The sequence below is a fragment of the Alosa alosa genome, chromosome 18 (assembly GCF_017589495.1).
Source record: "Alosa alosa isolate M-15738 ecotype Scorff River chromosome 18, AALO_Geno_1.1, whole genome shotgun sequence".
Lineage (NCBI taxonomy): Eukaryota > Metazoa > Chordata > Actinopteri > Clupeiformes > Clupeidae > Alosa > Alosa alosa.
The window spans coordinates 8,721,070-8,744,393 of record NC_063206.1 but is presented as its reverse complement, the minus strand read 5'-3'; the positions used below and the strand labels follow the sequence as shown (position 1 = coordinate 8,744,393).

At 40.7% G+C, this 23,324-nt stretch overlaps 1 protein-coding gene across 1 annotated transcript in view; it reads left to right on the top strand.

Moving 5' to 3' along the window:
- The first annotated feature begins 238 nt into the window (after positions 1 to 238).
- Positions 239 to 23,324, top strand: part of chrm3a (cholinergic receptor, muscarinic 3a) — a 39,558-nt gene continuing 16,472 nt past the window's right edge. Inside the window, exon 1 of the mRNA XM_048270333.1 lies at positions 239 to 305. Within this exon, the coding sequence (XP_048126290.1) occupies positions 239 to 305 (67 nt within the window). The remainder of the gene's footprint in view (positions 306 to 23,324) is intronic.

The window sequence follows — 23,324 nt, the reverse complement described above, 5'->3', positions numbered from 1 at the left end:
CCAACGGAGAGTTGCTAGACTAAACCCCCAAATTACATTTGCTGCCGCTAGGGGCGCGTCTAGATTTCTAGGCTAGTCCGGCTCTGATAAAGGGTATAAATTTGCCACATATGTTAGGTACTATTTATGCGTGTTTTATCAAAGACCCTCAAGGTAACATTAATGTTTGTAATGGATCCCTTTCCAGGCTCCCAAGGCATCATGACTTATTGTGAGGACCTGGTCTCACAGTTGCAGCATGCAGACACAGACCTGCGCTCTGCTACGAGGTGACTTTGATACCTTCCACCTCCCCGAACCTGATGGTAAGTGTCCCCCATGGTTGCTTGCCCATATACAGCAATAACAAACAGGTTGGGCGGAGGGCAGGATTTTGGTGATCGCAGCCTTGCAACAGGGTCGTATGTATCAGTCAGACTTGCAAGCATTAAAAAATACAACACTGAGCAGAGCTCTGCAAATCTGAGACCTGGAAGTGAGATGGTTATCTGACGTTTTGGCAAATTGAGATAAAGTTGTTATGTGAGCGGCTTTATACCAAACTGCAGATTGAAGATGCAAAAAGTGGCACCAGCTTTGACTGATTTCTGTGTGGTAGACTTTTGGAAGGCCTTATCAGCAGTGTATCCAGTCAAAACTACAACATATTCATCTACAAGACCCATCTGTCATAAACAAGGCTAGTTTCGGTTTTCATCTGAAATCTAATGGTGTCTACTTATTCAGGGTATAAAAAGAAATTATGAAGTGAAATTCAATACCTTTTAATACCTTTTTAAATACCTTCTCAAAAAAACACCACAGTGATTTTCAATGGCGAAACCTTTCCAAATTCAAAGTAGTTATTTTAATATACTGATCAGGGGGTATGCAATTAATTGATTTTGAATTTCAGTTCATACCCATCTGATCCTATTCAATTATAGTCAATCCTATTCATACACCTCTGAAGTTCTCCTACAAAACATCTTTGCCCATATAAGGAGATCCGGGTCCTTGCGATTTTTCCTATAGGAAAATAACTTGGGAATTTTGAATGTTAAACTCTCACGGTGACATCTGAAATCTGTCAGACGTTTTGCCCTACACACTTTTGTCATCTGACTTCGAGTGGGTTTTGTGATCTTTGGTACGCTAAAATGGGGAACTTTGATATTTGCTACATGGGAGCTACTGTAACTTGCAGTGCAACTTGCAATAAGTAGTTAGCTTTGATTATCTCCAGGATTTCCTTATATGGGCAAAGATGAGCTTTGGGTCCTTTTTGGAGGCAAACTTCAGAGTCTATAGACCGCAACCGTCCCACCCACAGCCGATTCAGGAAGTAAGAATACAATACAATACAAACCAGTTACGACATGACTAAGCAATTGTACATGCTCATATTTAGGCCAAAAGTTAATGGGCCATCAACCTTGTTTTAAGACAAAAAAATTATTTGCAATTTAATGGGAAAGTAGTATACTACCCAACATCCTAACATGTAAAAGCTGGTAAAAGCAGAGCCTTTAATTGGTAGAGATAGCCGTCGCCATGGAAATGTTTAATGGCACTGTTCCCGCGTCTCGCTGGAATCCAGATGGATACCGAGGCTGTCAGAACTGATGGGCCGTCTGATAAAAACTTTTCTCATCTTGAAAGCTGAATTTACTTAATGGAAACGGTAGGAAGTTAGTAAACTTCTTGTTAACATTAATATAGAAGCATGTTAAACTATCATTAGGCTGCAAATGTTCGAAATGTGTAAGTTTAAAAAGGCTTATAGGATAGTAGTTCCTTCACTTCAAGTCAAGTCAGATTTATTTGTATAGCGCATTTAACATGCACAGAGTGCAACCCAAAGCGCTCCACATATAAGACATTGTCATTAACACAGACTAACAAAGACAATAGATGCCGGACGGAGCGGCGTAGTTTTCATCAAAATCGCTGTTTCATTTCTAGAAATGGAGATGTAGCGTCTTTGATGAAATATTGCCTGGTGTAACAAGACAAGGTCTTTATGCCGCTGTTGTGTAATTTATTGTCTTTAATCATGTTTAGGCTATGTTTGTTCGGGACAAACAACAACGAAACAAGATCAACACAATTTTCTTTATTTGTCATATGATGGATAAACAACCACAATATGCACGTCTTCTCATAGGCTCCTCAAGAAATACGCACTGAATAACGTTTGGCTGTAGCCGCCGGATAGGTACCCGCCCACCAACATGTACGCACATGAGAGCTCGTGCCCAACACGGATTTTCGTGCATGGAGCTGGTTCCAAATGCTCCATGCAGCGCCATATTTGAAAATGGTGTATGCTAACATGCCGAAGCTAATCTGCACGCTCTTGACCCCCTGTGAACAGCAGCTCTCTGAGCTGAATGAGCGCACAGACAGCAACGTTGTGTGACACGTTTGTAAAATATAGCCCTTAGAAATTTCTGTGCGAGCAAGTTAATTATTTCTCGGAGTGAGAAATGCCATGTGTGGCGTGTGAGCGTGTGAAGTCATTGAAATGCGTGTGTCTCACGCTCAATGCGTGAGACTTGAGAGGTCTGCAAATTGTATTTGCTCTATGATAGTTTGATCTAAGTTCTGCATCTTGGTAAACAGGAAATGTTTACCAAGATGCAGAATGTGTGTCTGTTGTTTCCTCCTTTTATTTTTCTATATATATGATTGAACAGGGCACGTTTTCAAACATTCAATTTGAATTGTCAGATACAATCACAGAGCTAAACCCACATCAAGATTACAAAGACTCTGCTGCTGCTTTCAAAACCTCTTCACACATAAAGGAGATCTTTATTATTTTTTATACTTTATTATTACTTTGGAAGCAGAGACATACAAATAGGCTATAACACTAAATATCACAAAACAATCTTTGTCTGAAGCTCCAAAAGCTTTAAAGTTGACTCACAGACATGTTACATACTTCTCTAAATAAGTTTTCATAGCTTGTTTTTTCATCAAACATTCCATGCCTCCTGTATCAACACTTGAGCAATTTACAGACCTTAGAAGTGCATTCTGATTGGTTTAAGGTAAAAGACATGCATCTATTAGATGTGCAGAGGCCTAAACTAAACTATGCTTGTCAGCTGTAACCTCTGGATGTCTGCTTCCAATCACATTCTTTGTCTCTTCACTGGACTCTCTGGCTATAATTGAAATGTACCTTCTTATCACAGATCAGTGGACAAGGGCAGAGTGAATATGAGAAAGTGAAAAAGGAGTAGGTGAAGGAGTAAGAATAAAAGAAAGAAAGACATAATCTCTGAAATGGCTGAAGAGTTAGTGTCTATTGGAGTTGGAGTTTTGGAGTGAATAATTGTGTCTCAGGCTCCCCTGACTGCCCTGAGGTTTGATTTAACACGGACGGAGTGGATGTTTGATCTAACACGGGTCCGAGTGTATAAGGGGCCACGTTGTCCGACACTCAACTGCCAGTTGGAGACAAAGGTCAGGACAGGACGAACTGCCTGTGGCAACTTGAATTTTGATCAAGTTATCTCCTGCATTGCTATTGCTGGTTAACCGGGAAACCAATATCAGAAACCAAAAATAGAAATGCAGGGCAGCCTTTGAAGCAATTTATTGCCTGCTTCGGTTGTGAGAACTTTACTATTGATCACCACTTGGTGAAACTGATGCATTATAAGATTTCTTCAGGGCATGTGCAGGGTGTGGTGTACAGTACATCGCTTGAAAATGTGGAAAATACCCCAAATGAAAGTCAAGCTCTGTTGTTCCCATTCAGCTTGTGTGGCTCTTGTTTACTGCCTGCTCCCACTGTGTGCTTGGGGTTAAGGGATGTAGCCCCGGTTTCTGCTAAAACACACTAAATTGATTTGTATTCCCTTAGTAGAAACTGCGTTTTCCTCCTTGAATGTCATGGTTGGTGAACACATCAGGAGAAAATCTTTAGAACTTAATTAAGGGGTTGTCTTGAAAGGGGGAGTGCAAGTGACAGAAAGCCAACAGATGCATACATCATAATCAATTGTTTATCACACCAGATGTGTCAGCGGAAGTTCAGAACATGCTAACCTCTCATGTTTGTGTGTGTGTCTGTGTGTGTAAGACGATGCTTATAGATGGGTATGATTTGACATGTTCTGCATTAATGTGGTCTGTTTATCATCCGTTTTTCTAGATCTTATGTGATGGCTATCATGAGGGTTTTTGGTTCATGTTTGTCTCTCCAGATGTGTCAACAATGCTTTTGGCTAGTGCTGTATTTTCCCTTTTAATTGAGATACTCTTGTAAATGAGCTTACTTTTAAAACCAAATTATACAAACTGTCTTTTACAAAATTGTAGTTGAAAACCGGCCTAGTATTTCTGGGCAACTTTATGAATGACACTGATATACCCCAGTAATGCGAAAAGACACAACTCTCTTTATGTTCGAAAGCCGAACATTCAAAATCTATTAGTTACTGTTTAAGATGAGCCAAGTTCATTTTTATAAGTGATTCCATTTTGAATCGATTCATTAGTTTAATTGTTTCATTAGTCGTTTCATTAGTTTCATTTGTTTAATTGTACAATCTGGGCAGGAATCAGAAAACGGTGTCAGGGGTGATTTGTGAGTTCATGTGTGTTTACAGCGACGAGAGCAGACAAGTGGTGGGCGAAACCCGATCACTGCCCTGGCACTCTGAAGTCACGCTCAAGAGAGGAAGAGCTGAGCTTATGACAACTGACACCCAAAACCAGCACTTGGGCTGAAATCCTATTCCAACCCCCTGAAAAGTATGTCAGCCACCTTAAGGAGTAGAGAGAAATGTGATCTCAAGTCCGCCTGATGTACCAAGACTAAAACCTCATTGTTCACATCGCCAAATGAGCCTTATTGTTTGAATTTGTCAGCTTCCACAATTCTCCAAAGGCTACGTTCTTCAAATGTGGAACAGGCAGGCAGTGTTGCCAGTATGGAGACATTTTGGAATAGATGCGATGGACTGAAGCACTACACAGTACACACTACATGCCTGATTGCGCTGGTTGAAAGCACTGATCTGTCTCACAGTATTCTTCTGCAGCGTTGCAGTTAATGATTGTCTTATTAATTAGTTTGTGGAGTTAATTGAAAGAAGGCCTGACCAAGCAGGAATGACGGTGGACAAGGAAAATAGGCCCTGAGAAGTGATAAGGAAAAGGTTCAGAAAGAATGGAAGAGAGAGAGAAAGAGTAAGAGATGGAGGAAGAGAGAAAGTGAGAGAGAGTGAATGTCTCTGGGATAGCTTTTTAATTGGCTCCTTGTGAAGGCTGCAGGGAAGCAGTCACCCAGTCGGAAAAGGCCACCAGAAATACCTCAGGCACAACACAGATACATAGAGCAATTTGTCAAATATCCTTTTTGTAGCCCTAAAACTTGGATTAAAATAGGAATGGATTACACAGTTACAGCTATTTTAGAGGTGGTACTCTGTGATTTAAGCCGGCAAACCTGTGAGTTTGTTTAAAGGTTACAGAGCACACTACGTGCGAGTAATAAATAGGTCTGAAATTATATGGAAATTTAATTTATGTTTCCCCATTTCCCATACCACATCCCTGGATTTCAGTCAATACTGATAACTCAAGAAAGTGGTGTTTTTGCCCAAAGTCATTACCATGAAATGATGTGCAGTGCAATTATGGCAAAAAGGAATTAAGTTGTGCAGTACTTATCTGGAGTCAGCCGTGGCACTGCTGCATCTACAAGCCATGGTTTGCAGAGGGAATAACTAGTGAGTAACAGTGAGTATCCCCATCTTCTTCCCTTTCACATACAATATGCCTACATCAAGAGAGAATGTCTGTATGGTTACCCAGGGAAAGGTCTGTTGTCACTGTGTCAAGCTTGTCCAAGTTGGGGTAAAATAGGTTTCTTATGTCTACCATTTCCCACCCTCGTTAATAAGTTTGCTGCTGCTTTTCAATTCGTGCCAAGTGGAAAGGGTGTGCTCAGGGCTTAGCCGGAATTTTAATTTTATGCACCCTGCCTTCTTTCCCTTGTATCTCCACGTCTCCAGAACTTTCTCAGGAACCGGATGAGAATGAAAAATCCTGTTCCAGCATATCCCAAGACTAACACAACCATGAAGTGAGGGCACAAGGAAAACACAATAACTTTTTCAATTACAGAACTTTGTGGCTCTCCTCTGACAGGATAATATATTGACCGGGGTTCTGGAAAATTAAATTTAATGAAATCTTGCATACCATCAAGATAGGGAGCAATACCTTGTTGACCACCAAGTGGTTTGAAGTGGCCTTGAATACCCCAAGATTTCTCCAGTCTCTACAGTATTTTTCCACATGGCAAACAAGTATAGCATACTGCTGGTGAGAGGCTTTACAGGCCCCTTCTGGCTTGTGAGTGAGTGTGTGTGTGTGTGTGTGTATGTGTGAGTGTGCCTGTATGTGTGAGAGAGAGCATTGGTGGATTTTGCACGTTTCCTCCAAGGCTTGATACCCTAGCAGTCTATTCATAGTTTCAAAGTGCATTTATAATGCCGGAAATTCTACAATAAAATATATATCGTTGAACTCTTTTACACCAAATTATGTCTGTTACTCTGTGTCGTACAGTATTGCCGTATATCCACACTAGCATCAATAATACAATACATAAAATATCTGATTTTGTTCCCCCAGCCCATATTGGGATGTGTTTTAGTCTGAGATCAACAGATGAGAACACAAGTCTTCTTTCACTTTTTATCATGTTGTAATCAAAAGGAGGTCTTCCTATGCCATTACCTAAATATTCACTGTTGTCTTTGCTACCTTCCACCACCACCATCAACCCTCCTGAAAGGAGTAGCAGTTACGGTCATTCGTGGGGTGAAAGATAGATCAATGGCGTCTATAGCTGGTTCCCCGTAATCAACAAATGGATGTCAAATTCATGTGGCATGTTGTAGAGGGGCAATGTGCTCTTGCAGATAGGTCTCTGAATTGCCCTGCTAAATGTCTGGCTTTTTATTTATTTGTCCCGCTGCACTGTAGGGGTCTGAGAAGCATCTGAAGGAATTGGTGACTGATTGTGACGTGAGGCAGAGGCCAAGCTGTTCATTTCCCCAGAGTACATGCACAAAGTGCTGACGGCTTTATCGGAAATGACTGATGAATGGGTAGCCAGTACACACACTCTCATACCTTGCATACTTCCATACTTTCTCTCTCTCTCTCACACACACACACACACTCACTCTCACACACACACAAATTGTGTGCATGGAGAGAATAGGCGTCTAGGAAGGCAAGAACATTAGATAATGGCTGACAGCAGATTGAGTGGCAGATGAGCCCAATTTTGTGAGCGGAATCCCCACTTCAACATGGATACAATACTGTACCTCTTAGACAAAATATTTAGTCTGTGAAATCATTTAAGATGGTTTTAATGATAGAGACTTTCAATCCAAATTGGTGAATATACAGTAGTGCTTAGACAGAGCCTGGTAAGAATACCTGTAGCCAGTAATCTAAAGACACAAGATGTTAATGAGGCAAATATTTTTGGAGTTTTCTGATGTTTCCACTTAACAAAAGCAGACACTTGATAAGCTTAATTTGGAAGTCAGACAGCAGTGCAGCCACCAAACGGGCACTGGATACGCTATACTTTAAACCTTAAGTTGATGATTAACTTTACTGTTTTCTGTTCTATTTGCAAATCTGAGATGTGACAAGGATTTTTATTTTGGGAAAAGATTTGAGAATAATATTCATGAGAGCAAAAGAAGAGAAATTGTTGGTAAAAGAAAGAACCTTATTCTGTCAGTAAATCGGAAAGAACCTGATTTTGAAGCATTACAATTTAAGAGTGCAAATGTATGTATGCATTGTATTGGGCTGTTTTTGGATAGCAAAAACAAAGATGTAATTATGCCGGAGACAATAGGGTGACATTTACATGTTCTAGTAGTTCTAAAACAGATGAAACTTATGAGATGAAATTTGGTGGAGAAAGCACTGGGATGTCTCATGGGAAATATAGGTTAACATGTTCGTGGTAGCTTGGGAGAGGAAATGAAATGTTGAGGAAATCAACCAACGGAAAGTCAAAATGATATAAGTTACTTTTCGAAAGTGGTATACCTCCTGTTTCATCTGCTGGTTTCCCTTTCTCCCAAGCTATTGAGAACCTTTTCACACACACACACACACACACACACACACACCCCCAAGCTATTAAGAACCTTTTCACACAGACACACACTCTAGAAAGAAAGCAATCATAAGGAATCATAAAGTACATTTAGGCTATGTTTAGACGGAAACGATCTGAAGAGAAAACGCAAAAGTGGCGTTGCGTTGTCACTTTTTATTCCATGTTCAGACGAGCATTTTTTGTGTGTGAAATTCGATGTACTGTAGTATGCACGCCAGGCAGCTAGGGGGCAGTGTAAACGTGTACGCATCGAGAGCCACCGTGAGCAGATCGGAGCAGACCCTTTAGACGGGAACGCGATGGTGGAGTGTTTTTAAGATTCTGGAGGGTGGTTTCACTTTTTTGCGTTGTTTAGCCCCAAAAACGTAGTCACCGTCTAAACGAAAGGCACATCTGATAAAATATTTTGTCGTTTTCAGCCGCAAGTGTTGTCGTGTAAACAGGGCCTTATTTACATGACTGCCTTTTGGTCATGTAAATAAATGCTCTCTACAGTGTGGCATTCAGGAATCTGTCGCTACCATGACTTGTAAGGTGTCAGGAGAAAGGTTTCCATAGTTACTGCACAGCTACACCCACTAGTGATGTGTTAGTGGTAAGAAGACCTTTTTTCCAGAATGTTCATCATGCCAGCAGGGAAGTGTCATTCTTGTAATCTATCTTGTAGTCTAACATGCTGGGCTCATATCTACAAAGCATCAATCACTAGACAATCACCCACAAGCTCATCAAACAGCGACATTTTGGTACCTTTACGATCAATGGCTTTCTGTAGACATTTGAACATCACAGTACAACCACAGCATCCATGAGAAACCATGTTCTCTTAGTGAGTCCCAGAGTAAAGGTAAATCTATTTTTTGATGGGCATCCTCAGGCAAAAACTCAATGCTTTTGTATCCTCTAGAAATTTTCCCTGATAGAAATTGCTAGACTTTGTGGAAATACAACATGTAGACAGTGATTCTTTCAGTAATAGAGAGCTGTGGTGAATTATCACCCTTATGTTTTGCAGCCACAAAATCAAACTTCTTCCAAGACACATTAAGATAACTTAAAGACAGCCAGAAAATCAACGTACCTCATGTAGGAAGGGTTTGACGTAAGAGAAATGTTATCTTGACTCATTTTCATCTAGCCCAAGAGTGTGTTGGTGGCCACAAATTGTAGTCATAAAAGACTTTACTGAAACCCAGCTGTGAGACACAATCTTTGCTTTTCTTAACACCCTGATGCGTTCTGCAGTGGCCCCACTGATTGAAGAAAATTTGAGGGTTGATAAATTTAACTAACACACATCATGAACATATGTATGCACTGACTCCCAGTCTCACATTGCTTGCCAAATGTGTAACCAACGCCAAGAACACAAACACAATTGATTAGATGGTCTCATTTGGATTAATTTGTGTGTGTGTGTGAACTATGACTTACTGTAAATGTGCATGTGTGTGCTTGTGTATATTGGTCTTCCTCTACACTCATTGAATGAGCTTTAATATTTCATGGAAGGAGATCAACTGGCAGGTGGGGTGAGCATGATGCAATAAAATGGAAATTTTTGCTTTGAACACGGGGTGTAAATTTGGCCCAAGGAGTGAAGAGGAAAGTCATTTATACATAGATGTATAGCCTCATCTGTCTGAACGGAAAACAATAGCACCATAGCTGTGAGACATTTCCTTTGATGATACGATATGAGCCATGAGAAAGAGACTCAATTTACCCAGTCAAATTTGAAGTTTCTTCTTCTTCCATTTTTGATATATCTGGTGTCATGCTGTGACATTGACCTTGTTTTCAGTAGTACTGTAGACATGCCTATGACTGTTGCAATGCCTCAGATCTTCGCAGATGATAATGAAATGCTTTCCAGACATCTGTCATTGACATTCTTTGATGATAGATTTTTATCTGTACAAGCTGCACTACATGGAATGTCACATGTATTTGCTAAGGTATTTGTATTGTATTGCCTTGTGTAAAAATGGCAGTAAAAATACAGTTGCTTTGCTATGCAATCACTAACAGCTTTATGTCATAAAATGAAGTATAAAAGAAAGGAACAGTATTTGTTTGTATGTTTAGCATAGAATATGTTTGTAATATAAAAATGAATCAACTTTGTTATAAGCATATGTGTATCAAGTATAAATACTGTAACTGTATATTCCCATTCAAGTCTGACAGCACAAAACCAGACATACTTATGACAGTATATTCTGAACGATTCAACAACACTAGCACAGGTCGCACTCCCTGTTTTTTGTCAGGCCCATCATTGAGGCAGCTTGGCAGAAAGTGTCATGTTAAGTCTCCCTAACTCACGGAGGATGCTGGCCAGGTGTGCTCTCGCCAGACCTGACCTGAGGCAGCAGCAGCCTGCGAGAGCTGCATCCTCAGACTTACACACAACTGGAGCTCTGCACTCCATTAGCCAAGCCCTGATTAATCCCCTTCTCCTGTTCTCCTAATCAGCGTCCTCAGCCTGATGCATAAAGTGACCCCAGGTAGTCGGCCGTCTACGGCTGGATGCAGACTGCCTGGGAGCCTTTGCTGCTGGAGACTGGGATTAGGTGATGTATGTCAGGAGGAGTTATTCACCATTGTGACATTAGCCTGATTAAGGGTCCTTTGGCAAAGAGCAGAGCCTTCAAGGGCGTTTGTCATTTAAATACAGTCAGGAGTGGTTGGGCTTACATTGTGTGCATGTTCAGCGGGTTACGTGTTTGATACGTGGACTGTGATTTGCCAGATACGTGTATAATGAAATTCAGATTGAATTTAATTTACAAACTTTCTGTTTAGCTCATTTGCAACATATCAGGAAGATGCCAAAATACATTTTATTATGTTCCCTGTCCTTCTGTCTCACATTAATGCCTACTTCTGATGCTAACACAAAACCCTTCATTTGCAGAGGAACTACGTTTGGGAGAAACTAAAAATCAGAAGATTCGAATTGATGATTCTGGCTTTAATTAGTATAGCCTGTTTTAGTGATCACTTCAGTTCTTTACAGGCTATGCTAATCTATGCCAGAATCAGCAATGCATGTTGGAGCAACAATTTCCCAAGGTTGTTGGTCTTTTATGTTAATCTTATGTGGCTTTTCAGAAAGCACTGTATACTTGTCATGTTTGCCACATTATGTAATCACTGTGAATAGCAGCAACATCACAGCAACCATATATAGTGCCGTGGTATCAGACCCACAAGTTTTGATGTACAAACCAGTTATGATGCTATCGTATGAAACTCAATCTTTTTTTTAACTTTGTCCAAAATCACCACAGAGAGAAAGGCAAGAAGAGGAACACATTGCTGATCTCTCTGAAAGGTCAGGCTATTACCCAAGCTATTTCAGGATAGAATTTTTCACGGTTTTCCCTATCATACATCTACTTCCAATACAGCACATCTCCCATTAGACCAGTACGGAATCCTTAGGGTAGTGTTCTGTCTTCATTTGTCGGATTTGCCAGGAACCATTTTGTGTTATGGGAAGAGATAGGAATGTCAGAGTGTTGATGCATCGCTCAGGTATTGCGAAGCTGATCTAGCGTTTCTCTCTATTAACCTGTAGGGTTAAAGGGCAGAGTGGTTGCATGTAACCTGTGGAAAGTAATTTAACAGCAGGGTGCCCATATGACAATATTATTATCCACGTACAAGTTATTTCCAGGCAATCTGTTTGGGGAGTAGAATGCCATCTTCCCTACTTGAGCCCTAGAAATCTGGAGAAGCTTTGCATGGAAACCTGCAAGTTAGTATCTGTTGTTGTTTGCCATATTTTACAATTATGTTATGCTGTTAAGTAAAAATGTATTTCAGGGGACTCAGTTTCCTTTAGACGTTAAAATGTATTTTTAGGACAACCACTAAGAAACTCCGAGATGAGAAAAGCATAACAGTAACAAAAACAAGCAAGGACCAAAACAGAGAAACAAAACCCCACATCCTGAAATCCATTACAGACTATATTTGAAAGCAAATGGAGTTTCAGCGTCTCTTCTCTTCTGTGTGATTTGTGTTGACAAAGGCACCTGGCACTGGGGGACTGACATTCTGGCATAGCCTTTGAGTGGCAAGGGGAAAGGACAGGAATGTCTCTGGGCAACCAGTGGGCACCCTCCGCACTCTGAATCAGAATCTTAATGCGCCTCCTAATACCCACTAGCTCCAGCAGGTGCCTTCAAACTCAGGAGGGGGCAAAGAGACAATTACCATAATCTGTCCATCACTTACCAACCTGTACCCCTTTCCCTACTAAACAAAGAGTCTGTTCACAGTGGGAAATATGCATACAGTACATGCTGTAATTTGTTGATAAAAAGTATTTGTTTAAAAAAAGTATTTGTTGTGGCTTTGGCCTGATCCTGGGGTGAGAGAAGAGAACAAGTGAAGTGAAAAGGAGATCAATTCCAAAGGCAGTTGCCACCTTGAAATACATAAATATATTTGAAATACAACCTCTCATAATAAAGAAGGTACTTAGATTTCTCATTTTACAATGTTTGTCCTTAGAGTAAACTCCTCTTTGACCATAGGCGGACTTTGTGTCTATATGAAGCCTACTGGCAGGCATACTGACTTACAGCCACACTAGAGCGCGTTATAAACAATTGTCCTGCCCTCCTATGGTTGGTGTCAGTGAGGCGAGTAGAGGGAGGATGGAGGGTTTCCTAAGGTCACATGTTTTATGGTGTAATATCCCTGAGCTGCAGCAGCCAGCAATCTAATTTAGTGAGATTACTGATTAGTGTCATCGCAAGATGGATAGGAACTCTGTTGCTAAAGAGTTCGGCCTTATAAGGAATTGAACATGTATCCAAACCTCTTTCTGAATCTCCCTCCTCTATTCCTCTTTCTCTTCCTTCCTCTCTCTCTCTAGCTCGCTATCTATCTATCTCTCTCTCTCGCTGTCTCGTTTACTCTGCTGATAAGATTGTGGTGTAAATTACAACATTCTGCACCTCTGCCATGAACAGAACAAATAATCACAAATTCCAACTCTCATATTTTCATAACTGGATGGAATCAGGAGTGTTTTGTGATTGTTGGCTTCTCCAATTATGCTGTTCCTCATGTAAAATGAATAATCAGGATAATTGCATTTTTACACTCTCTCTCCCTTTTCCTGCGCTTTACTTTTCCACCGTGGCTGAGGTGAACATTTTGTACTTGACTGTGGTAAACCATATTGCATTACGTTCAACAGTGATTAAAGTAATTATTTCTCTATTCACTCGCATGTTGAGACATGACACTGCATAATCAAAGTTATATAAACGGGGCTAAATTTCATATAAACCATATCAGTATGCTTTATGATTGATGTCTTGTGTAACACTTACTGAAAAATGGGTCATTTTCTTCTCCTCCATGTTTTAATAGTAAATATATAACTAAAGGGGTTTAGAACTTGCATTTCTCAACCTTGAGACCAATTGAGTTTAATAGTGAGTTCATTTGAATGGGTCTGATAGAGAGCCAGGTCCTGTAGTAGTAATTCTAATGAAAGCCTACAGGATAAGCATTTTATTGTGCTCTCCTCTGCTCCCTCTTTTCATCTCCCGTCCCTGCATGAGTGATTCCGCTCCATCTGCTAAAATAAGTCACGGCACAATTTGTGGGGTGTATAAGCTGCAATAACATTAACCTCAGGTTCCTCAGTCAATTATTCAAACCATGAATCCCATTTCATCCCACAATTAAACAGGAGCCATCTACTTTCTCTTAAGAAGATTTGCAGGCATTCTGTACACCCGTTTCTCTTTCAACTCCATTAAGTTATCTTTGCTATGGAGTCATCTTCATGATGGCAGGCTGTGACTCTTAAACTTCACGCTTAAGAGGATAATTGCAGTGAAGAATGACCCGTCGTTGGCAGAAATGAATGAGCTGTCATGCTGCCAGCGAAGTGACTGGTCAGAAAGAGATACACTGTGCAGTGCTCTAGCAATTGTCGTTAATGACTAAACCTACTAAATGACAAGAATTTCCTTCCTTCCTGTGTATAATTGTTAGGAATGAGGTACTTTCTGCTAAGCATTAATGTTTTTGTTTCCTTCTTTTTAAACATATGGGCCTTCATCCTGTTATCCACTTTCATTTCGTCCATAAATAATAATAAAGTATCTATCTATCTATCTATCTATCTATCTATCTATCTATCAAATACAAAGAGAGACAATGCGTCATTCTGATGACTAGATAACTAAGCACTGCATTTGATTCACCTTCATTTCCCTGTCAGCAGTAAACCATGATCATGCCGACCTCTACTCGTGAGCGTAGTCTCAAGAAGAGGGTGCATAATAACTCAAAGGAAGTACATGTGATACTGTTGGATCACTCTTTTGCTTCTGTTTTTCTCCCAACTTCCCATCAGCCTCTGGTCGTGGCATTTCTTGTCTTCTTTGGTGTGGATCTACTCATCAGCGTCAAACAGAGCTCTCTTTACGCAGTTAAGCAATCAGGCAGTATATATCAGCAAAGCGGGCGACAGATCAGCACACGCCGTAGCCAAGCAGGCAGTCTCTTCTCCTTGATTCACACCGTCCAGTTCTGTGTCACTGCTCAAGGCTTTCTGAAGGTCGGACACGCTCGCTTTCAATAGGTGTGTGTGTGTGCGCGTGTGAATGAGTGAGTGAGAAAAAGAGAGAGAATGAGTTAAAGAGAGGACATGTCATGTAATGTATGTGTGTGTGTGTGTGTGTGTGCACGCATGCGTGTGTGTTTGTGTGCGCCCACGCATGTGTGTGAGTGAGAAAAAAAGAGATCGAATGACTAAGTGTGTGTGTGCTTCCATGCATGTGTAACATGTATTGCAGAGGAGAAAACATTAGGTTTCACCTTCTAAATAGACCACTTAACCTCAATTGGACTGAAACCAGACAACCCATTGGCTTCATCTTGGAGCTGGCCTAATATGTGAAGACATACAATAAAATCTTAAAATGTATCACTTAGTCCATACTGATGCCACTCTGGTGTCTCGTTTACTATAAAAGCTTGTTTGGAAGTAATTCTGGATAATAGGTGGCAGGAATATGTGTGCCTGTTAAATGTCACAGTTTTCCTTTTCCTGCTCTGTTCACCCTGCACCCATTCATGTCATCCCAGCCCTAAATGACAGTAATAAGATACACAGTTGAGGATACATAATGTGTCTGCTTAACAAGTAATGGCTTTTAGTTTCATTCGTTGCAGCAGATATGTCTCTTAAGGAACTGTAGCTGTGAATATTTAGATATATGACCTCTTACAGCCAAGACAAGCATTCTCTTCATTTGCTCTCTCCGGAACAATACAATGGCTATTTACTGTCTTCTCACTGTATTTAATGCTTCAGGAAAGTCAAGCTCACATCTTGCCTCTGATCTGAACAAAACCATGAGCACTACTTGGTCTTTTCCAAAATGTCAAACCATATATCGCCTGACTGACTGTTTTCTTTCCCTCCATTGCAGTTCAAACATGGTGAAAGAAAACACAGCTGTTCTATGTCAGGCATTCTCATTTGAAAGAGTTTGATTAATACTTATTGCCAGGTTGAACCTCAGCATGGCCTTTTCTCTGGCTGCCTGTGGAACTTTCCCCAATCTGCAGAGAACACTTAACACCTGAGCCCTTGTTTCAAAGAGCCCATTGCTCTCCACTTGCAACAGAAAACAATAAACCAAATCACATTGAAATGTTCCTGAAAGGATCAAATTAACACTTATCTCACATGGGAATCTTCTTATGCTCTGGTCTGAAAGGCTTATGATAAGGTCATGAAAGTGTGCTTGATGTGGAGTGTGAGTTTGCTGTTTTCCACCTGAGCCTGTTGTCAGAAGGCATCAGTCCTCGTTGTCCTCAGGACATATCAAAAACACATCCTCTAGACAAGTGTAAAAGGAAATCTTCTCACTTTGCTACCAAAGACCTCTTCAACAGGAGGACAGCAAAAGCAATTCAAACAAAGCAAGAAAAGTACATGTTTTCTATTATGCTAAAACTAAAATTGAGCCCATTGTACTTGACCACATGTTTGTTGCTATTGGTAAAGAAATATATGTACATTTTTGAGAGTACAGTTACACTATGAGTATTGGTAAAATAATATCTAATATGCCAAAAAAGATCAGCATGCTCTCACAGGTTGGTTCACACAGCCAGCGTGCTCTATAAGGAATTCAAATGTCAGGGGAGTGAAAGTCCGTCAGCCACTGCAGCACTATCATCACCTCCTCACAACCCAACGCCTGTCAGGATCCCCAGGAAAGGAAATGATGGTGGAGAGAGGGAGGGAGAGAGAGAGAGAGAGAGAGAGAAAGAGAGATGCAATTTTAAGAGGCTGTGGTTCAAGACCTATATATTTTTTTGTATATGTCAGTCACAATTTTACATCTTGTGTCATGCACATGCATGTATATTACGTAAAAGTGTTGGATGTGGGAGGCTTCTACGAATGCATCTATCTGATTTACAGGCAGAGGGGAAATCTGTGTTCTAGCGGAGCAATCTAGGTAATTTATTGGCGACGGCAGTAAATGTCTGACACTGTCGTATTTCAACGACTAAGGGACCGCACTGACGCCGTGCTTAATTCTGCTCTCAGCCCTGAAAGCTCGGGTGCTTATTTGTGTGCACATGAAAGACCCTTCATAGTCTTATCAACAGCTAAAATGCAGGCCCAGCAAACACTCCGTCATGTTTCCGATACTAAACCCACCTGATGACTGGAGTAACAGTTTGTTTAAGTTGTTGCCCAATGGAATGAACGTTTTTACAGGTCCACAACAAACATATTTTATCTTCCAGTACATGATTCAGGCTCAAATCCCAGCCCCAATACAGAGGCGTTCTTCCACCACAGAGCTATAATGAAAATCTTTGAAAGTTAATAGAAGTTGTATATCTGATCTGTGTGCAGTGATGCATTAAAGTGATTAAAGTTGTCTGCAGAATGAATCTAAACGGCACTTTCGGCTGTAGACCAACTTCAGCAACTGTCTCAAATGGATCTGTTTACCTCTTTAAAAATCTATTCCTACTTTAGCATTTACACAGTTACTCAGATTCACTCAGTCATTCATCCACTGTCCCAAGTCTCATTCATTCAATACTTTTACTCGTTTGTTACCTCCCTAACTCCCACTATGCCCATATTCATTACCACATCAGCTCATTCAGATATTCATTTGGCCATTCATTTGGCTTTGTGAGGTTTATTTGACAAGGCATGTAATTCCACTGAAGCTCATAGCATTTTGTTAATGCTATCTGTGATTCAAAAGTGATTCAAAGACACAATGCTGGATGCGTATAGCCATTATAAATGAATGTGAAGGTGTAATGGCTAGAAGCAAGCACTCTCAAGCACAAACAGACCCTATAGAGCAGTTAAATGGCTGAGCAGACAGTAACTTGTTGAAGAGGTCATTTGAATCAAAGGTTTTGCCACCATCCTCACAGCATGATCAGCTGTTTCAAATTGGTCCTGACAGCCCAACGCCACTTTGCATATACATAACTTATCAAGCCAGCACCCAATGGGAATACTGTGAGAGGTTGATTGATGGGAAAAGTCAACATCTTCAGCTCTTTAATGAGACCACGGATTGGCATTATAATAGCAAATGATTGCCAAGATGCATCATGGGAGCTCTCCCGGTCCTCTGCCCTATTGTGATGCTGGCAGTGGGAAAACTAATGGCCAAAATTCAAGGTACTGAAGTCAGTATGGTACCTGCTAATGATCTCCTGCTCTGCATGTGTTTTACTGTAATGCCTTTCTGAAAGTATACTAAAGCCATTGTAACCTCTAAAGAGGCCAAAGCCTGTTATCAAGTACCTTTATATCAGATCAGTTGGACATCTGAGTCATAGTTTAGTCAAATTCTGAAGAAATTCTGAGAAAGGTTGCTTCTGCTTAATGAAATGCTTTCAGTTTTGATGAACAATGACCTTTGTTTCATATTTTATATCGCGCACAGCTTTATTGTGATGGGGGAGCCATTCTCTCACTCGGTATCTCAGGAGGGGTCTGGTGTTGATTAAAGTGGTGTCCTGGTGCAAGAAAGGTTAGCCAAAACTTTGATACACTGTGTTATTCCGCGAATGCCAGTAGATGAGGCCTCTAATTAAGGAAAGACCCAGAGAAGGTAAAAAGAGAGAAGAAAATTTGTTCAAGTACAAACGATTTATCATGCAAAGCATAATTGGAGAAAAGTTACCTTTTCTGAAATAAATGAAAACTATTATTGAGCTGTGAACCATTCACAGGAATAGGGTGTTGACATCTCAAAAAGAAATGTACTTATGTGGCTGAGAAGGAATAAGATAATTATCATGGGAGGTTAATGGGGAGTTATTTGTGATATGCCCGTACACACACACATTAAACCACAGATGTACACATGCCTATTATTAGTCATGGATGATACCCTGTGACCGCATGTTTATGGTGTTGTTTTAATGCAGATGTGCATTCAGGTGTGACGTTCAGTAATTAGTCAATAAACATGAGTGATGTAAGTATGCTGGTAGTCAAGCAGTAATGCTGTTTGTGCATATCCCACTTTGGCTCCTGCTCATCTCTGTGTGCCATCATTCAGTGGAAGTCTTCAGAAAGTCGTGTGTGCGAGAGTCAGGCCAAAGGGTCAGTCCTCCTCGTGTCACTTTGGAGAGGGACTCACAATGAAGTCCTCACCAGGCTGCAAATGCAGTCGAGCTAATCGAGCCAATAGAGCATGTCTGGGCATTATGCATCCAAGTTGGCATGAGTGGCCAGTGTTGACAAGGCGCTCTCGTTTAATTGCAATTAAAATCGGAAAAGCTTAGGAAAACAGACAAATGCATGCACACACGCACACACACACACACACACACAGATATGCTTTAATGTGACTGATGATTGTAGCCCTCTCCACTTTGTCACCCTCCTTCATTCCCTTCCCTTCCTCTGCTTTATCATTCCTGTCTCATGGCTGTCTCTCTCCTTGGGGACGTGCCATGTTTATTAGGCAGCTCTTCAGCTACTGTAGGTTAAGTAGATGTATTCCATTGTCTCAGCCATGCCAAAACCTCTGCCATTAACCTAATAAGGGTTCATTGGAGAAATTTGTTCCCTGGATGTGGGGGGGTTCACTAAAAGTGCTATTTAACAGAATATTCATGCCTGCTCACACACTTCTGACTGTGATCATCTCCACTTATTATTTTCATATTCTGCTCGCAGCTAGCATTCCTATGATCATGCGCTGATTAAACAGCCACACTGACAAGTCTGCTCCCAAATTAGCACTGGGCTGTAATCCACCAAATATGTTTCCATTACCTCCTATAAGTGTTAATGGGTAAAGTCTCTGGTGAGCGAGTCCAACAGGGCAGGTCTGTTGGAAAGTTTGGTGAGGGGAGGCTTGCTGCATGGAGTGATGGCTCTGGGGAATATCAAAGAGGCCTTAGTCTTTTCATCTGATCCCAAGGTACTACAATTTGATGATTTTCCAGATAATTTTGACTGGACTCTCCTTTGCTGGGTGGGGTTCAAATTCTTAAAAAATTGACATCATTAACATGGAGATTCTTCAAGAAAATGCCCTCCACTTTTTGGCAGGGCAAATTCTTGCCTAATAAGTTGAATTGAAAACTAATTAACCCCAAGCCACTGTTTACCACAAAATCTAATTTTAAATGTACAAAAATGCCACTCACAACCTTATTACTCAGCTGGCAACTGTGCACTTCGAGAAAACTGTCATTATGGGAAATATCATCAGGCCTTGGGCAGAACAACCACATGGCAGTATTGAAATTCTTACTTTAATACATTTTCATATTATTCAAACAACTGTGCTATCCATCATGCTACAGAGTTGTATGTCTGTGGGATAGATATGATTAATAATAATTTCCCGAAAATAACCCTAGGGTTGAGATTTATTTTGTTACCTATTTTTTTATGTAAAATCTGTAAACATTCAGTATACTGGGGCTATTCTCTGACTCAAACAAAAACATAAGGTAACTGAAATACGACCTTGACCAATTGCATTGATGTCAAAAGGTTGAGGGAAATATTTATTTTTGTGTGACAAAAGGAGTTCTAGCAAGATGGACATTCTGAGTCTGGCATGTAAGGTTTTCTGGGTGTGATGGCTCGTGTCAAGCTTTTCTGAACTTGAACGGGGCTTAACTTTCATCATCATTATTTGATCTTCATAGTGTAAGCACACAATTTGGTGATTATTAGGAAAAAGCAATTTCACAATAAATTGGGATGTTTTCAGTGGTCATGGACGAGCTTGGAATAGAAATCAAAGGCGGATAAATTGGGTTTGAACGTATCACGATTTCTCCGTTATTGAAATTCAGGCACCTCCAGGATAGCCAGGTTTAATTTCAGATTGTGAATTGCTTTTGGAATGAGTGTGTCACACAACCTTGTACCCCATTTCAGCCTCCAAAGTGATAGCTCAGGTGCAAAGACCATACAATCGGGATTGTTCACACCTTTCAAACTATTCCTGACAAAGCAGCACCCTGCACCATGGGCATTTTTTCTGGAACTCGAGTTAAATAGCCATGAACTGTGAAAATAATGGATTGCAATGCTAATGCTCACGGTTGTTACTGTTAAATGCATTAATTAATGTTAAATGCATTAATGTTAAATGCATAAATAAATGCATTAATTAATGTTAATTAATGAAACCTTAATGTACTGCCTTGCCGACCACTCAGTGACTCCACATATTGGTTCTTAGTCGACTCATGCATGATGTATTACATGTATGTGCATATCAGATGTTATGGATTTTCAGGCCTGTGGTGTGCATTGTATTCTGGGAAAGCACTGGGTTGCCTAATGCACTCCCAGAGCTAGGGAGTTGTCCATCAAAAAGCCATTCGGCCATTGGGTGTTTAGTGCTGCGCTAAGCAGCCTTGCAGGGGGAAATCTCTGCCCTCACCTCTTAGATTCACCTTACACACGATTGATGTCTCGCCTCTTAATCGGGGGGAGATCATCCAGCCCACATGACACAACCAGATATGCAGAGACAAAGAGAAAGTGTGTGTGTGTGTGTGTGTGAGGGGGTGGGAGAGGTGAGTTATGTGCAGGGCCGTAATCAGAGGCAGGTCTTTAGGTCTAATGGGGAAATAAGAGTTTAAACAGAACGAGGAGCTGCAGATATCTGTGATTTATGGGCTTAGCTGCTCTGGAAGAGGAAGATGCCCATTAAATTCAATTAGCAGCTATCAAGCCACACACACTCACTGATTGCAGCAGCAGCAAATTTAGCCTGGAAATATGAGTGGATAATTGCTCTGCTTTTACTATTTGCAGTGTTTACTTTTTTCATGGTGGAGGGGATTGTTTTGGGGGGGGGGGGGGGGGTGGCAGGCTGCTAATTGTATGTATGTTGTGTGTGCATGTATTGTGAAGGTGGGGCGAAGGTAATGGAAAGTTTGTGAAAATGATTCTGGCTCAGTGCAGAAGAGTGCTCGCTGATTTTTTCCAAGTAGAGGCTCAGAAATGCCTGTCACAGTAGCTCATGCAGAAAGAGAGCTTTTATAAGAGGGCTCATTTAAAGGATTGGCTGTTTGTGGATCTGAGGTATTCTCCAGTGAATTTAATCAGCTGTGGTTTCAACAGTCTTGCTATTGACCATCCCCTGCTGTCGCTTCCCTCTTTGTTGGCCTCAAGGTTTTTATGCTTTTGGCAAATTCATTATTTTGGCAATACAAAACCATTAAAAGGTGCAGTCAGCGATGATGCAGGAAGTTGCGTTTGTTTATATTTATGTTTAAATTGATTAAATATTAGATGCTTTTGTCCAAAATAACGTACATTATATTTTATATAAGAGAACCAAACGAAACACATCTAGGTATCTCACCCCTCCCTTTGGTATTCCCAGAGAAACTCCACAAAGGGTTTCATTTTTGTTTGGGGGTCAGGCTCCCCTCACTTAGTTTGTATCCAGTTTTTGGAGACTGGGCTTTTTTTTACAATATACTCACCAAATAGACAGCCGGCGGGTCGTTAGGAGATTGCTGAATGGGCTTAAAATTGCGTACAATCGCTGACTGCATCTTTAAGGCCATTCAGATTGTTTGCATCTTTTGCATACATTTCCAAATTACATTTTGCAAAAGATATACTGTAGTCCTTAAAAATACACCTTTGATCCACATTGAGCTATGCTCATTAGCAAGAGCCTTGTAGTTGGTAAATGCCATGAATCAACAAGCGTGTTTTCCAAACTTGTGGTTTACAATGAGTGTTTTTACATGTACGAGGCTATGTTTTCTGCTTCCTCTTTCAAGGGACCCTAGTGATATCTGATGGTGTTCCACTCCTGGTGTCCGTTTCCCTTGACGTGAAGTTTTCTCCTCCTCCCAGCACCTCAAGTGCTGAGTATGAGCTTGATATTGGTGCCTCTCACTGACCTCTCTGCCTGGTTATAGATCTTAGTGATTTTCTTTACTGTGAAGGGTGAACCTGACACTGAAGTGCATGCACACACTCATATATACATACACACACGTGTCTGTGCTCTGCAGTCCCATCCACCTGATCCACCAGTCCCATGTACAACTGATAGGGCTGTGGATGGTGCATGTGGACGCAGTGGTATGTGTGCAGCAAAACCTGCTGAGCTGTGTCACAACTCTTATCAAGAACAGTGAGAACAAATTAGACCAAATGAACTTGAGAAAGAATAAGTTCAAATGTTTTATTCAAGAAGGATCCTCTCCTCCTACATCTTCACCAGACTTCTTAAGGTGAATTGATAGAGAAAGTAGTGAGTTGAATTATTCATTTGTTTCTAATAATGGGGAAACAGAATGAGGTTACAATTTCCCTTAAACTAAACACCCCTCTTTCATACCCTCATATTCAATCACTCTCTTTCTTCACTGCACGCAAATTCTTTACCCCTGTTCTTTGATATTAGAGATTGATGCAGGCATTTTACAGACCAGGAGATAAAAAAGCAGTTGGCTTCATAAAGTGCCATTGATCTGATGTGACTGAACAGAGATGACTTTGATCAGCTCTGTAATCAAGCCCAAGGCCAAATCTGCTTTTAATTCAGCCAGTGGTCCGCATCTGCACTGTAACACACTTAAGCACAATTAATCTGCTTATTTGAACTGTCTT